Raw genomic sequence first — 18,515 nt, forward strand, 5'->3', positions numbered from 1 at the left:
TTGTCCGTATCAAATGATATATACCCTGTCTAGCCATATGGCTGAGGGTATAAAAAGTTAACTTAAAATTACACTCTACACCACACTGTTGTCAGGGTAATAAGTCATTGGATTTCGGCACATACAAACGAATTCAGTCCAGAATAAAGTGTAAAAATTTGGTAAAAGTTCTGATATACCTACCATAAATATATTTCATCCGATTGGTTTTAAAATCCCTCACATTCGTAATATGACATTTGGTACCAGTTATCTTATAGAGCTCGGAAATACCTAGCGCTCCCATCCGTTATATGAAGGTTAATATTAAGGATGTGCAATGAATGGCCCAATATAGCCCAATTCCGGTACTTACATATGACTTATCTAAGTATTACGATGTGCCAATTTTGAACTATAGATGGGATAATATTGTCCCCAGTCTCATATAAATATTACAATTAGCCAAGTTTGAACAAAATCGGATATTCCCAACACCCAATTCGAGATTTAAATTTGTTCACAAAAATTTAAACGTAGATCGATATTGTTCATCTCCGTACGGGATATGAAAAAATGTTATTATTACAGACAGACAGATGCATTGGGGACAGACTATATATGACTCCAAATGTCCTTATACGAATTTCATTCAAAAAGACCTCTGTTACTACAATGAGGCACATTTTACCCATATCCAATGATATTTACAATCCGTGTTTATATAGGCATAATATGTAGAGTATTTATGTAAACCTCTATAAAAAACCACAACCACCATGCATCCATAGTGTAAAAGCGACAATTTTTGTCGAGTCCCACATGTTGTTTCGTTTCTAAAGGTACAACAATTAATAAATCCAATCTGGTTTTGTTATGCCTAATATTAAGAAAAATAAACAAAAAAAAACAAATAATAGATAATAGAAGACTGTTTTCATCTAAAAACAATTAAGAGAACTGGTAGCTATGCGTGTTTGACAAAACATTCGAAATTCTCTTAGGCAATTTAAAAGCTTCAATAGAAAACTAGCCGGCAAGTGGGCTTCAGATATTCTGGATGTCACTCACTGATCATCTGTGATCGTCGCAACCCCCTGCTCAGTAGTTGAATAAACTTTCTAAGTTCAAGTATGACTGGTGACGCGAACACTTCTATACCAAAATGGATCAATGCGAATCTTTTCGAAAGTGTGCTCAAGAAAACCATTAAAGGGTATCGGTGTATACGGAAATTCGAGGTTTATCCAGGATCCGGAACGGGCGAAAATTATGCTACGGTTATGCTGAAAGTGCAAATTGAAGCGGAATTAGATGGTAAGATAAAAAGTAAACAAGTCGTGAGCCTCATATGTAAAGAAAAAGAGAGAGAGAGAGAGTTTTAAATTGCTTGTTGTTGTTTTAGAGAAAAATAATAACCTGAAAGTCTGACAAATTTTTATAATTTCCAGTATTTAGTAATAATAGTTTGATATTAAAAAACTGGTTTAAAAAGTAAATAATTTTGTATGAAAATATTATTTTGTATACATTCATAAACAATTAAATCTCAAGTACTTATCGTTACTGGTTGGGAACATGTTTTTTTTTTTTCAATAAAATAATTGTCATAGATGGTGTTAAGAAGAGAGTGATTCAGCGAGTAAACCGCACGCCAAAGATAAGCGAAAGAGTAAATATTGGTCACTATTTAAATTAGAAATGTTCTAACTCCTAGAACAGCGGTGCTCATGAAGAAATATCTCTTTTCAGTCAAATTTCTCTTTGTTTATTTAAATCAAGAACAGAACAGTGTTAAGTCATTATTTATACAAATATTTTTTATCCATTTGCTTTATAAATTATTTTGGCAAACATTCGTATTTAAAAACAATTAAATAGAACCGTAAAATATAAAGGAAAACAGAATTTTAATTTTCTCTTAAATTATCTCTTTTTTCTGTTCATGTTCTAGAACACGGTTTTGAGCACCACTGCTCCTAGAACAAAAGAACTTCAGTTGGCATTTAATTTTCTTTTGTTTGAACCGAACATTATTTTATTTATTATATCCTACAGCGCTACAAAGACCTAGAAATGCAGACTAGACAAAATATATAAATCCTCCTCCTATGAAAGGGACATATTAATAAAGTAAACAAGCAGCTACATTCCCAATATCAATCCAAATATTTTTATCAGTTCTAGGTCACGTGCGAAAAGGGTTAATATTCATCAAGTACCTCTCTCCACAAAGGGTAAAATTGTTAAATAATCATTCTGATACGCAAAATCAGCATCCGATTACTTTCAAGCTCGGCACTTATCAACATTGCTATCAACACAAGATCTAATGTGAAAAAGGGGTATATCGCTTCACTCCTCCTGGTGGCACGCCCACAAAGTGGGCCAATTTTTGAATAACAGAACGAAAGAATAAAATGCGAAATAAGCATCCGATTCGATTTAATTTTCACATGTCCAAATATTTTTTAATACCTGGTGTAGTGATGAAAGATATCTGCCCACCTCTTCCGGTACCTTCCCCACAACGGGACACTTTTTGGAATATTTATATTTCTCATAAGTTAGGTGTAGGTTAGTGTAGGTCCACGTCTTCGTATAACCCCCATATAACGATAACTCCCGATATTCGGTATTTTGATGATTTTGGCGACATTATTCACCGGAATTGTTTCAAATGTGGTGTTTGAAGTTTGTAATGGATACTACAGCCTAAGACAGAAAATTGCCTGTGCTGATCCACGTTTTCGTATAGCCCCCATATAACGGTACCTCCTGATATTTAGTATTTTGATGATTTTAGCTACATTATTCACCGATTTTGAGTTTCGCATTTGAATATTGTAATGGCTTATGACAAGAGTTACGTATGCAGGTCCATGTCGTCGTATAGACCCTAATATAACAGCTACATTTGGTATTTTTAAGATTTTAACAGAAACAATAAAATCTGTTAACATTGTTTTTGAGAATTGCCAAATTCGTTCCAAATGGTGGAGGGTATTCAAAGTCCAGCCAGGCCGATCTTGCAGCTTTTTTACTTGTTTAACTCTACTTTCATAACCTGCTTGATTTTGCCCGTAATTATTGAAAAAAATTGCATTTTATCGCACAGTGTAATAATACGAAGATTATTTTGGTCGAACTCTCAAGCACCAGTAACCATGGGGGTATTTTTAGTTCTTAAAAAAAAAGTATGTTATTATCGGAATACGGACGTGAGTTGCTGCATGTCTCTAAAGAATGGGATGATATTAAGCTTCACCTGAGCCTCTCCGTCAATCATTTATTTTTCCCAAAAAATTATACTTTTCCTTATAAGAGTGTGTCACACAAGTTCTTTGCATTGTCCGTAATATACGTAGTGGATGGTCATACTACATACATTTCTCCTATTTGCCTCCTGAGGATGCGTGCGACAAATTCCCTTATATGATTGAGCCCGAAAAACCCTCCTTTTTCAATGATCCCTCCAATTTCTATTCCAGATGGCTCCGCACAATCAACGTCTTTCATGCTGAAAACGAATCACGAAAATGAGGAGATACGAAAAATACTTAATGCCGACAATATGTTTGCTTTGGAAAAAAGTGTATATGAACAAATTGTACCTGCTTTCGAGAAGCTATATGCCGATGCTGGAATTATAATTAAATTTGGTCCAACATGCTACGACTTGCCCACAGAAGAATCGCACATACTTTTGGAAAATCTAACACCCAAAGGATTTAAAAACATCAATCGACTGGAAGGTCTCAATAAACAGCACATGGAAATGGTTCTACGTAGATTGGCCATGTGGCATGCCGCATCGGCGGTATATGCCCAAGAAAATGGTGACTACGATGATAAATATCGTTACGGGTTTTTTCGTGAAGAAGCTAAAGCAATGATCGAGTCGATGCATAATAGTTTGCATTCTCTGCTGATGAGTTGTCTTCACAAGTATTCGAATAGTGAAATATATGCCGATGAGTTGGTGAGTCAATTGAAATAAATGTAATTTTTAAAGGTCCCATGAGACCATAATTTAGAAACCAATTTTAAGAAAATGACCAACTATATGTGTTTAAAAATGTAGAGCCCAGAAAGTGATTCTAGGGGCCGATCAGAGCATCCTGGTTTACAGATCAGCATTCGTGTATATTAAAAGAATATAATATTGTGAAATTTTTCCAACCCCCTACAGAGCTATAAAAAAAGCCTCAACAGAGCTAGAATCGTGATTTGTTTGTTTTTTTAAAGTCTCATAAGAGCTATATTCATGATTTTAAGAAATAGCTATCTTCGAGGATTTTTAAAAGATATATTTTTAAAGACAGTTTTAAAAGCCCTAACGTAGCTGTACTCCTGAGTTTTTGGCTCCAACCCAAAGATTTTTAAGAAATATTTAGATCGCCCCTACAGAACTATAATCGTGTATTTTTACGACATATATTTTTATAGACTCAGCAGAGTCTATATTAGAATATATGGAATATCAAGAACAATAGCGGAACGACGTGTTTTCTCACTTTGAAACTAGGGTAAGCCAGGGTCGTCATTTATACGAAACACATTATACGGCGATCGGATTCAAAACAGCAGACAAATAAAAAATGGTGAGTCCTCCATTCGTAACGTTGTTGTCGATGTTGGCAATGATGTTAAATGGACGGCAGATTTTTAATAAAGAGAACGTTGAATATGCACACTCCGCAAATTTTAGAATAAAGGGAACGGGAAGGGAAGAAACCTTATTCAACTCTAATGACGTCACAGAATACTCTTAGAAGTAAAGGGAATGTTGGAAACCCCAGAGACCGAACACTCTCCACAAATGTTAAACCAAAGGAACGTTAGAAATCCCACTCAACTTCATCGAAAGACTAGCTACAGCCACTATTGCCAAGGGAATGTTATAAACCCCACTTAGCTCTTCACTATATGTACTACACAATATTTACAGAAGATGCTACACCCGCTACTGCGGTACGTAATAAACGGGGACATTTATTGTTAGTAAACCACCAGGTTACCTATAATTGGCCCGAGTTAACCTTTGCACATCTGTTTCGTGTACGAGCCGAATGCAACTCTCTCTTGGAAACTTGGAGCGCTATCCATTAGAAATTAACCTATTCGGCTAAAGTCGATGGACTCATATGCTATCCTATCGACAGGTAAATTACTGGTTTCATCTTCTCACTGGAACCAAACAGGACATAACAATTCGACTCTCCGTTTGGGTGGAAAATAACCCAAACCCAATAGGAAAGGCACATGAAATTAGTTGTACTATTATCTGTTTGAAAATAAGTAATCTTACTTTTAGCAGTAACCCTTCAGTAACGTAGGTAGGCCCCTATAAACTTGATTTTTCTAAGTATAAAGTCAATAGGCTTAACAAATCGAAAGTTGCTATATCATGCCCATATATATTTTGCCCTCCAATTTCAAGATGAGGCGAATATTGCCTGGAGCTATGTGGAGCTATTACCCTTGAAGGTGATCTGGTCTCATTTGTCTATGTCTCATTTGTCACATTTTTCAAGTATGGCCTCGAACAATTTTGAATTTGCCATTTTCTTATATTAAAATGTACAACATGCTTTAATATAGACACACCCTAAAAGTTTAAAAAAGGCTAAAACAAAATGAACTTAAAATCTTAAATCTACATAAACTTAAACTATATACAAACTATATTATTAGTGAGCTCTATTGTAGACATGCTCAGAGTCGGCGTCAAATTTGTGATACTTACGTAGAGCATTCTTCCTTCTTTGTTTTTATTTTTATAGGGGACTTCCTCTTGGTATTCCAGGTATTGTTTTCATTCCTAAACATGATGCCAAGATACTTCTTCCCATATCATTATTCTTTCCATTTGAGCCGAAGAATGAATAGATTGTTATGAACCGTTTAACATCTGGCCATAGTCCTCCTCGCACCCGGAATAGCCTAATTTCTTTAGCTTTTGACAGCACATAGTCCACGTGACTGCAACTATCGAATATTTCGTAGTCTCTATTTGTTGATGTTGTTATGGATCGTATTTATGTATGCGTTAAATCTTCTTTTCACTGTGCTTCCGGCGCGATCTCATAGCACCAAAAAATGTCATCGGCGTATATAATCAGTAAACCTTCTTCAGGCGGTCCAAGAATGTCGCTAACAAATATGTTGAACAAGACCTGTCCAAGCAGCGACCCCTGCTGAACACCCGCTTTTAACAGTCGTTGATTAGACAGTTTGTCAACAACTCAAACCCGAACTGTCCAGTCCTGGAGGAAACATGCATTTGGCATACAACGTCACTTTGCGATACAGTATCAAAGGCTTTGGCGAAGTCCACAACAATTGTTATTCCCATTTTGGACTTAAAACCATCCGTGACGTATATGGTAAAGGCTCCTAGTTCATGAATAGTAGAGTGTTTTGCTCTATATTCGAAATGACATTCCTTTAATATCCTCCTCTCTTCGGTGATCCCGTTGATTTGGCGCAGTAGGAAATGTTCAAACAGCTTTCCAAAGGGCGATAACAGAAAAAATCCGTCTATAGCTCCCCCTCAGCGTGGCATCTACTCTTAGCTTCGAAATTGGTACCATTGATGCCCCCTTCAGGCTATTGGGAATAGTTGTTAAATAATATTGCGCGGAAAATGACGATGCCTTTACCAGACTTCTATACAGCAATGCCGGGGACCTTGCCGATGCAACATGTCTCATCCGGTCTCCTTCTTATTATAGTGGATCCGACCATGTCTGGATCAACAAATCCCATTTGCTTTGAGCGAACGTGATTTTCACTGCTGTGTTGACCTTGTCTAGTATTTCTTCGAACTGATGCATATCCTGTATATTGCCTTCCAGAATCTCATCTTCTTGTGTGTTATCCGAGGTAATCCCTCCATCACTGTTTATAGTTTATTTTATAGGCAGACGGAATGATAGACCAGCGGCCCTCTTGAACTTCCCATATGTTTTCGAATTCACCTCAATGTTCTCCAAGTAGCCCTTGAAGCTATCTTTTTTGTAAATAGTAGTCAATTGTTTGATTATTATGCTTAGGTTCATTATAGATTAAATGATCAAGATCTTCTATGCGTCAAACAACTCTAAGATACCTCCTTTTTATACTATGCTGTGCATTCCGAAGCCGTATATTTTCTTTAGACGGAGTAATTTAATTTAAGTCAGCTATTCGCCGATAGGTGAATTCGATTGTAGTTTTTGATGTTGTTATTACTCATTATCACTAGGGGGCAGTCCGTTATATTCAAGTACTGTAGTACCTCACCTTCACCATTTTATAAATAATATATGCATCTTTATAAAATGTTATTTTGTAGCCAAAAAAATCCTCGAATTTTGCTCATTTCATTATAATTATATTTATATATTTCACTGTCCCAGCAGATTTTAATTATTTTAATATCTAATCTCTTTTCTAACACCTAACACCTATTCTCTTTTCTCCGTAGTTTTCAATTGAATTTGATATTTTACTAATGTTTTGTCGGCTTTCTCTCTCTCAGGATGCTTTTCAGCCGAAATATCTCGAAGATCTATATCGCACCATTGAAATCGATCCCAACGAGTTTAATGTCTTAAATCATGGTGATTGTTGGTCAAATAATATTATGTTCCAATACAACAATGAGGGTAATATTCAGGAAACCTATTTGATAGATTATCAACTGCCCAAATATGGCAGTCCTGCTCTGGATTTATACTACTTCATTTTATCATCCGCCCACTATGATGTAAAATTAAGTGAATTTGATTATTTCATAAAATTATATCATGATATACTCTATGAAAATCTAAAATTATTGAAATATCGGAAGAAACTGCCAACACTGAGAGATATTCATGCCATACTCATCCGCCATGGCGTCTGGGGTGTTTTTACGGCAAAGGGGATTATGGCCGCTGTACTTGTGGATCCCATTAAAGATGCCAACTTTGAGTATTTCTTTGGTGACGGCGAAAAGGCTGTGGCTTTTAAAATGGCCATGTATTCCAACGACCGGTATCGCAAACATATGGAAGCTGTAATGCCATGGCTTAAATATCGTGGAGCATTTGACCTTAGTTAGTAATTGTGTTTCCATAAAAGTCTTAATTTTTGTACTTTTTATGAAAAAATGAATAAACTAAGTTAAAAAAAAAAAAAAACAAAGACCAGTGGCAATGAAATATTTATCTCCTTAGTTTTTTATTAGAGAAGGTTTAATCTTTGATGGAGAAAAATGTTATTCGTCGAAAGCTATGTCCATCCCCTTTGCCTGGAGGGTACGCTCGAAGGAAGTATTCGATTTGGTCCAAACTTCCTATTAAAGTAGATCTATATTTAATAGGACAATATTGGTTCACTCTTTCTGACGTTTCCGACACAAATTGTCAGTTAATGGTATATCTCATAGAAAGAGAAGGCAATATACGACTTTGTAAAATTTCTACACATCGAAATATTTATATCAGACCTTACCCGTAATGGCTCAATAATCTGAAAAATCACAAGTCACCTAAAATGTGATATGACTGTCCGATTTTCTTCAAATTTCGCACAATCCAATATCTTTACAAACCTCTCGTCCTGGTCACTGCTCACAAACAGTCACTTTTGTAAAACTCCGAACAGATTCCGTGATTTCGATTTTCACTCGAACAATATTTGTACTTTGAAGAAATTTTTGTAAAAGTTTTAAGCAAAAACGCAGGTGAGAAAGTGCTTGGGCACCTATTTCGATTTCAAACTGAAATTACTCCATGGAAAGTTTACGCGATCTCCTCAACTGTCGCTGGATGTAAAACTTCTTATCAACAGAAAAAATTATCCGGCCCATAATAACTTACTCCCTTGCCATTTGACCTGATACATCTTCGGCTCAACGGGAAAAAAGGATCTTGGCATTGTGTTTAGGAATGAGGCCAACACTTGATGAGAATGGAATATACTGACGACCGTCCAAGAGCAACATCTTTAACTCCAAAGATCTCAGCCGGATAGACATCATGATGATGAATAGGAAAGTGGAACAATTCCTGGACTACCAGGAAATCTCCACCACACAAAGAAGGAAGCATTTGCTACCCGCAGCTCTACTAAAATTACGCGACGAAGGAGGGCACGCCGACTCTGGGCCTGTGTACAACACAGATCAATAATAATGTACAGTGTGAGATAAAAAACTGCAACAAAGTCAAACGCCATAATTTTTTAATTTTTTTTTTTTTTTTAATTTTATTGAATGAAAGCAAAACATGTCGGAAATAGCATCAAATTTTAGAATAAATTTAGATTTATTCGAATTTGTCACCTTTGGCACGAAACACACGCTGTCCGAATGTTGCTCTGCGGTATTTTGGCCCATTCCCGGCGAAGCGCTTGTTTGAGGTGATCGACACTTTGGTATTTTTTTAGTGCCAACCCTGTTTCCAAAATACTCCAGACACAATAGTCAAACGGATTGGTATCCGGAGATTTTGGTGGACATTGTGCGATAGAAATGAAGCGAGGATCATTTGCAATCATCCTCAGGTGGCGCGTGCTGAGTGCAATGGTGCTGAGTCCTGTTGAAATGTCCAAGGTCTGCGGCCAAAATGTTTGCGTGCCCAAGGCTTCAATACACACTCCAGCATATTTTCACGATAACGTTTGGCATTTATTCTGATGCCATGGTCGATTAATACGAGCAGAGAGCGACCATCGGCTGTTATGGCAGCTCACACCATCACCATGGCCGGCGCTTGAGTTCTGGTGCCCATCCGAAGGTGCACATTTTCAGCTTGCAAGCAGCTAGACAATGAATGTTTTCTCATCGGAGAGAAACAAATTCGGCAGTTCACCACTCTCGGCCAGCGAAGCAACTCTTTATAACTTTTGAGTTTATTTTCTTTCTGCTGCGGTGTAAGTTCTTGCACTTTTTTGAATTTCAATGGTTTTACCCCGAGCTCATTTTTCAATATTTGCCGAATGAGATATTGCCATGTGTTAAACTCACAAGCCATTTTTCGGCCACTGCGACGAGGGTTTCGAACCATTACTGCTGATGTTGCTGTTTTCTGCCGACTTCCTTGACGTCAAGCTACGCTATCAATATCACGGAAACCAGTGATGGTACGAGACACAAAAGAGTTATTCACATTTAAATGCTGGAGTTCTCTAACGATAGCTACTTGTGGTTTTCAAATATTAAAAAATCAGACTATCATGCTTAAATTCCATCACCAATAACTTTTTTTATTTTCTCACGAAATGCTTTTGTACGCTTGTGAACAATATAAGGAACTACCACTGGAATAATTTTAACGGCTGTCGGACGAGCGGCTTAGAAATGATAGCAGTCTGAAGATGGTTGCTGTTTTTTCATCTCATCCTGTATACAGAGCGGTACCGCCCACTTATAGCATTTTAAAGAATTCAACTGTATTCAAAAACCGATTTCACTTGCATTTGCAACTTTACTTGGAACTCTTTTGAATGTTGAAATCGGGTAATTTAATTTTTATAACTTTTTATTTTTTCTCATGGCGGAGGAGATTAGGCCGAGGAAATTTAACTCTGTTCATACTTGTCCCGTGTGTTAAGATCAATTTAATTGTTTTTTTTCAAAATTATCAAACATCCCAAAAATTATGTGTGTATCCAAAAATATCTATTTAAAAACTCCAATTAAAATAATCAAATTTTGAAAATTTCTACCGTCATTAAGAACACATCAAGAGAAACTACAGCACGGTTATGTGTGAATGTGTGTGTGCGTCGCTGCTCATTAATAATTCTCTCCCGAAAATTCAAAGCTCAAACGAAAGCACAGCGAGCAACCTGTCGACACAACATAGCTGCTACTGAGTATCGCCGTGATCATCAGAAGCTCAGCTAGCCAGCCAGTCAGTAGTTAAATAAACTTTGTTACGTTAAGTATAGTTTTGAAAATGGCGGGTCACGCAAGCGGCAGTGCTACAGATACTATTCCGAAATGGATCAAAGCAAACCTTTTCGAAGATGTACTAAAGAAAACCGTAAAAGGTTTCAAAAACATTAAAAAGTTCGAAGTCAAACCAGCTGCGGGAGCTGGAGAAAATTATGCCACGGTTATGTTAAGAATAGAAATCGAATCGGAATTAGATGGTAAGGCCACAGACAAGTGAAAAAAGAGTGAATCAAAAATTTCAATTTAAAAGTTTTCCAAAATAAAAACGACGCTTAATGAAAACTAACAATAGAAAGTGTCATGAATTAGCATTTCGTGATAAATTATTGAAAAAAACACATTGAAAAAAGTATTAAGAAAAGATATTATGAAATCTTTATTGGTATTGTGTCAAAACTAGTGAAAACAAGTTTTAGTTCAAAAATTAATTTAAATAAATTATGTGAGAAAACAAATATACATAGACGTTTTGAATAACACATTGAAATGCATTGCCCAGGTGATTAATTATGTTAAACAATGCTGACAGTAGTTCATACTGTTTTCAAGAATTCTGAGTATGGGTGGTAAAGGGTTATTTTTATGAGATATTGGAATGTTTTTCCAAAACAAAACAAAAAAACAAGTAAGCAAAGGCTATAGTCGTGCGGGGCCGACCATGTGATACCCTACAACACTACAATATGTTAGAAGCCCCCTTATGTCCAAATCCATTTTGGAAGATTTCGCTTTTGAAATTATGTCACCAGGAACATTTGCCCAATGTTTACGTACACCGTCGTGCATTTAGTTGTGTGGTCCATTTTACAGCTAAATATAATCCAATGGTCATCCAAAAGGCTAGACTTCTTCTTTGTCTTTAACTCTCTTCTCAGACGTGTCGATTGGCTTCAATTGTGTAATCAGATTTTTTTCTACTTTTGGTTCAATTGAACCCCGAAATATTTCGCGAAAGTAAGGGGCCCCTCTGTATCTCCAATTTAGAGTAATCTATATGATAGAGTAATCTGTATGATATGCTTATCTACGATATTTGGCCATATTCGTCAACGAAATCAGCACAAAAAAGCCAGAAGTTCGCCTTTTGTGTATTTCGGATATTGCCTGTAAGTAATGTTGGTAATTTTCCACACAAAAGTAGTGGTCCATTCTACCCGCTGTCCTTAACTCTAACTTCATGCGAGATTTCGTGTCCATTAGTGTCTATTTGTGACCTTTATAACAGCTGCAAAATCAGGAACATTTTTAGTTGTTGATCCATTTTAACCCCTCGATATATTGCGGACATCTTTGAAAATAATAGGCCTAGCCCTTCTGAGCCTAATCCTACCCTTGTGAAAATTTTTGTGATGATCAGACAATAAATGCAATCCGTATATAATAACCCCAACCTGTGTTGTAAGGTGAAAAAAATATATATTACAAAATAAACACTTCAATATTATAAGTCGAATGAAAAAAATTGCATGCAATAAAAATATGAAAAAATAGAAAAAATGTCACAAAATACTACAAAATCAATATTAACATCATTGTTGGCATCTTTTTATGGTTTTTTTTCAGATTCTATTCTTTTATGTCAAGAAGGCATTCCGAATTCATAAAATTTGTCAAAATCAGTCCAGCCATTCTTGAGATATAAGCATTCTAGCTAACATCCCCTTCCTTTGTATATATACTTTGTATAAATTCCGCTATATATATCCGATATATTAACTTACCCGATGACCATCAAAATCTGTAGAGCAACTGCAAACTCAGGAAATTTTTCAATTTTTGGTGCATTTCAACCCCTAAATATTATGAGATCATCTCCAAAAGCAATAGGATTCTATGCTGGCCCTAGCTCCACCTCCATTCTAAATTTCGTGAAGATCGGGCCATAATTGCGACCTGTAGAGTGATTACAAATTAACATATAGAGACGGACGGACGGACATGCATAGCTAGATCGACTCAGCTCGGTGAGATAAGAAGGTCCATATATACTTTCCTATGTGGGAAACCAATATTTCGAGGCGTTACATAATTTTTGGCCCAATAAAACTTATAATACCCCCAACACATAGTGTTGTAGGGTATAAAAACATGAAATACAGGGTGAGACGAAAAAACTGCAACCAATTTCAGACTGCTGTCCTTTCTAAGCCACTCGTCCGACAGCTGTTAAAATTATTCCAGTGACAGCTCATTATATTTTTTACAAGCGTACAAAAGCATTTTGGTGAGAATTTTTCAGGAAAAAAGTTATTCGTCATGGAATTCAAGCGTGATAGTGTGATTCCTTTATATTTGGCTGGAAAACCACAATTGGCTATCGTTAGAGTACCCCAGCATTTAAATAAATCTTTTGTGTCTCGTACCATCGCTCGTTATCGTGATACTGGTAGCGTAGCCCGATGTCAAGGAAGTGGACGGAAGAAAACAACATCAGCATAAATGGTTCGAAATGTAAAGAAGCGACTTGATCGAAACCCACGTTGCAGTGGCCGAAAAATGGCTCGTGAGCTGAACATATATATTCCATTCGGCAAATATTGAAAAATGAGCTCGGGGTAAAGCCATTGAAATTCCAAAAAGTGCAAGAATTTACACCGCAACAGAAAGAAAAGAGCTAAAGAGTGCATTCACTTGGCAAAAGTTGTGAACTGCCGAATTTGGTTTTTTCTCTCTCCGATGAGAAAACATTCGTTGTCCTGCAGTTTGTAAACAAACATAATGATCGTGTTCATTTGCCAAAGAGGTCAGCTAAAAATGTGCACCTTCAGTTGGCCAACAGAACTCAAGCGCCGACCATGGTGATGGTGTTGGCCGCCATAACAGCCGATGGTCGCTCTCCACTCGTATTAATCGACTGTGGCATCAGAACAAATGCCGAATATTATCGAGAAAATATTCTGGAGGGTGTATTAAAGCCTTGGGCACGCAAACATTTTGGCCGCAGATCTTGGACATTCCAACAGGACTCCGCACTGACGCACTCAGCACGCGCCACCCAAGAATGGTTACAAAATGAGGTTACTCGCTTCATTTCCAGCGCACAATGGCTACCAAAATCTCCGGATACCAATCCGTTGGACTATTGTGTCTGGAGAACTCGTATTTTGGAAAGCAAGGTTGGCACTAAAAAATACTAAAGTATCCATCACCTCAAGCAAGCGCTTCACCGGGAATGGACCGAAATACCGCAGAGCAACATTCGGGCAGCGTGTGAAGGTTTCATTGGTCGTTTGAAGACCATAATTCGTGCCAAAGGTGACCAATTCAAACAAACCTAATGATGCTATTTCTGACATTTTTGCTTTCATTCAATAAAATTTAAAAAAAAAAAATAAAAATTATGGCGTTTGACTTTGTTGCAGTTTTTTATCTCACCCTGTATATTTATTCATAATCAGCATAAAATTCTAAGATTCAAATCATCGGGAGACCAGCCCTATACCTTCACCCAATACCAAATTTAGTACCATTTGTTAGTTTTCGTACAAATACTGTACTTATTTCCAAACTACCGCCAAATCGCAAACACAGATACCATCAGTAATCTAAATATCAAATTTAAAAATTTTATCTCCATCCCTTCACTTAATACCAAATATAGTACATTCGGTACTTTTCGAACAATTATAGTATTCATTTCCAAAACCACCTCCATATCTTAACCAAAAACACCAACAATGGCATATCTTTTTAAATTTTCGGGATTCCAGCTCTATCCATTCTCCCAGTTCTCAATTTTGTAAAATTTTGTTCTTTTCGTGCAATTCTGGTATACATTTTCGAAAACACCTCCACATGTCCAAGCTACACATAAACAGATACCCTAATACCAAATTGTACCACTATTGTACTATTTAGTACATTTCGCACCTTTCCAAAAACCACATCTTTATCACAAACCTACCAGCAAAAGGGACCCTAATACAAAATTTCAGCTTTATCCGCCCACGCTGAACCATATTTAGTACCATTTAGTTCAGTTTATCCACTTAGTACACATTTTCAAAACCACCGTCATGAATCTAGCTCTTTTCGTTGACATAATATGAAATGGTAACATTTTAGAATTTTTGTACCACTTTAGAACTTTTCGTAACCTTAAAGTTCGAATTTCCAAAAACCCTTTGGTATATCTATCCTGCACTCAATCAGTGACTCTTACTTCAAATTTTAGAACTAGAGCTCATTCCGTTTGTCCAATACAAATCATTAAATTTTTAGTACATTTTGGTACGAAAGCAATATCACACGCCTACACACTAAGACCGACCCTCGTTCAAGACTTACCCTCGTGCAATTTCAAGATTCTAGCTTGAGCCGTTTCATTTCGGTACCAGTTATTTCCCTACTATTTCATTTCATGGTCCGATTTTACCCCTCTGCGAACTCGACCTATTCCATTTAGTTGTTCTAGGCCGAATATTTCATCTTTTGTAGAGTAGATTTCCTTCCTTACTAAATAAGGACTTTGGATGCATTTGAACATGACATTTTGCTGCAAAATCCAGTCTCTATCAAAACCAGAATTTTATCCTATCTAAATCTTACAATCCCCTTTTATATATCTTTCAGATGGTTCCGTTAAGCCAATATCCTACATGATGAAAACCAATCACGACAGTGATATGGTGCGTGAAATGTTAAAAGCTCACGACATGTTCGACGTGGAGAAGAGTATGTATGAAACGATTGTGCCTGCCTTTGAAAAGCTCTATGCCGATGCTGGTGTGGAAATAACATTTGGTCCGAACTGTTACGAATTGCCCACCGAAGAGTCGTATATTTTGTTGGAAAATCTAACGCCAAAAGGATTTAAAAATGTCAATCGTCTGGAGGGTCTCAATATGGAACATATGCAGAAAGTTCTACGTAAATTGGCCATGTGGCATGCTGCATCGGCGGTTTATGCCGAACAGAATGGTGGCTATGAAGATAAATATCGTTATGGATTTTTCCGTGAAGAATCCAAACCAATGATGAAATCCATGCACGACAATATGCATGCGTTGTTCATGAGCTGTCTCAAGAAGTATTCGAATCATGAGTTGTACTATGAGGAAATGGTAAGTCAGGGAAATGAGTAGGATGTGGGAAAAGTAGAAAGTATACAAACAATTATATTCAATTTTTATTTTCTTTCATTTCATTTAGGAAAATCTCCACTCCGAATTTCTCGATGAACTCTACAAAACTGTGAAAATCGATCCCAATGACTTCAATGTCCTAAATCATGGCGATTGTTGGGCCAACAACATTATGTTCCAGCACAATGAGTTGGGTGAAGTTCAGGAAACCTATCTGATAGATTACCAGCTACCCAAATATGGTAGCCCCGCCCAGGATCTCTACTATTTTATTTTATCCTCAGCCAGTTTTGATTTGAAATTAAGTAAATTTGATTATTTCATACAATTCTATCATGAAAATCTCTGTGCAAATTTGAAATTGTTGAAATATGGCAAGAAATTGCCATCGCTGAGAGATATTCACATAACCCTCTATAGACGTGGCATTTGGGGTCTGTTCACATCGACCGGAGTTATGGCTGCCGTGCTGTTGGATCCCAGCAAAGATGCCAACTTGGAACATTTCCTCGGTGACAGTGACAAGGCGGTTGCCTTCAAAATGGCCATGTACTCGAATGAACGTTATCGCAAACACATGGAGGTGATAATGCCATGGCTGAAATATCGTGGAGCATTTGATCTTAGTTGATTTTCGAATATTGTCTTAATTTATGTAGACTATTTATTTGGTTGTATTACGTGTGTATTACTTAAATAAATGTTGATGTTAGTTACATTTTTCTGGTAAAAAGATTTTATTTTAATGTAACCAAGTAAAGAAGGATTTATCACTGCCTCACCATTTGCAACAAATTCCCAAAAATTCCATATAATTGTGACTAAAACCATCCAAATATAGGTAGATACCACTATATTGTGGATATACAAAAATGTGAACCATTATACACAATTCTCTGTCAAGATCGAACCGTTCACAAAATGGAGATCGTGTACAGCTGTGCTTAAAAAATTGGAGATTATTACAACTTACAATAATATTCCTATCGAGTCTCGAGCCAAAATAAATATAAAGAAGATATTTCAAAAAATTTTAACAGACACCAAATTTTAAAAATAATCTCTTAAAACCCAAGGCTTTTAGCCAAGATGTTCTCTAATTATTCATAAAAAAATTAAGACATTTTTTCATAAGATCCTTGAAATCATTCCTAAAATCCTTGAAAATCATTCCTAAAAACTTACAGTTTTTTGTTGCATGCATAGTTTTCGAAAAACATTCTTAAAAAATCCTCAATTTTTGCCCTGTACTAAGTGTTCGAACTGTACCACAAGGTACTCGTTTTGAAACAGTTTAGTTTAGGGTGAACGGATGACGCTGGACTTATGAAAATTTGTATAGGGTCCCTGTTGCTAACGTACTAAATAGTACCAAAATTTGTAAAATTTGGTATTTGATAAACAGATAGTACTTCAAATATAAAATTTTGTATTAGGGTCGCTGTTCATGTGTAGCCTGGGCATATGCAGGTGGTTTCGGCAATGTGTACTATAAATGTACGAAAAGTACTGAATGGTGTTATAATTAGTAGTTGTGTGAAGGGATAGAGATACAATTTTGAAATTTTATATTTAGATCTGTCGGTGGATTTGGAAGTGTGTACTATAATTGTTCGAAAAGTTCTGAGGAGTACTATATTTGGCATTGGGTGAAGGGATAGAAATAAAATTCTAAAATTTAATATTAAGATTACTGATGATATCTCTATTTGAATTTTTAGGAGGTTTTGATTTGTGCTATAATTGTTCGAAGAGTACTAATTAGTTCTAAATTTGGTATTGAGCTGGAATCCTTAAATTTTACATTGAGGCCCCTATTGTTATCTCGGAGTGAGATATGGAGGTGTCTTGGAAATGTTCACTTTAATTGTATAAAAAGGACTAAGTTTGGTATTGAGTGGAGGAATGGAGCCAAAATCCTGAAATTTGATATAGATGTTACTGTTTGTGTCTTTTGTTAAAATATGGTTTTTTTTGGAAATGTGTAAATGGTACGCCAAGTACTTAATAAATCATTTATATAAAATCCTGAAATTTTATATAGATATCACTGCTGATATCTGTGGTTAAGATATGGAGGTTTTTCGGAAATGTGTACTATAATTGAACGAAAAGTACTAAATGGTACTAAATTTGGTATTGGGTGAAGGGATAGAGATTAAATTCTTAATTTTGGTAGTACTAAATTGCGGAATTGGGGAAGGAAGAGAGATGAAATTCGGACATTTGATATAGATGTCACTGTTGGTGTTTAAAGTTGAGAGAAGGAGCTGTTTTGGGAAATGTGTACTATAATTGTTCGTAAAGTACTAAGTGGCACTAAATTGGGTACTGGATGAAGGGGTAGAGCTGGAATCCTTAAATTTTTACATTGAGGCCCCTGTTGTTATCTCGGAGTGAGATATGGAGGTGTCTTGGAAATGTGTACTATAATTGAGCGAAAAGTAATAAATTTCGTATTAAGTGAAGGGTCCGAGCTGGAATCCTAACTGACTGACTACGACCACGTTTAAGACTAGTTT

General features: G+C 36.3%; 1 protein-coding gene across 1 annotated transcript; it reads left to right on the top strand.

Annotated features, from left to right (window-relative positions):
* The first annotated feature begins 1,097 nt into the window (after positions 1-1,097).
* LOC101887314 (uncharacterized) lies at positions 1,098-16,711 on the top strand. The gene is made up of 6 exons (XM_059126472.1): positions 1,098-1,296; positions 3,471-3,961; positions 7,505-8,063; positions 10,879-11,106; positions 15,482-15,972; positions 16,061-16,711. The coding sequence occupies exons 1-6, from the start codon at positions 1,113-1,115 to the stop codon at positions 16,622-16,624; spliced, it is 2,517 nt and encodes an 838-aa protein (XP_058982455.1). The 5' UTR covers positions 1,098-1,112; the 3' UTR covers positions 16,625-16,711.
* Positions 16,712-18,515: the final 1,804 nt, after the last annotated feature.

The sequence above is a fragment of the Musca domestica genome, unplaced genomic scaffold, assembly GCF_030504385.1.
Source record: "Musca domestica strain aabys unplaced genomic scaffold, Musca_domestica.polishedcontigs.V.1.1 39, whole genome shotgun sequence".
In the NCBI taxonomy this organism is placed as follows: domain Eukaryota; kingdom Metazoa; phylum Arthropoda; class Insecta; order Diptera; family Muscidae; genus Musca; species Musca domestica.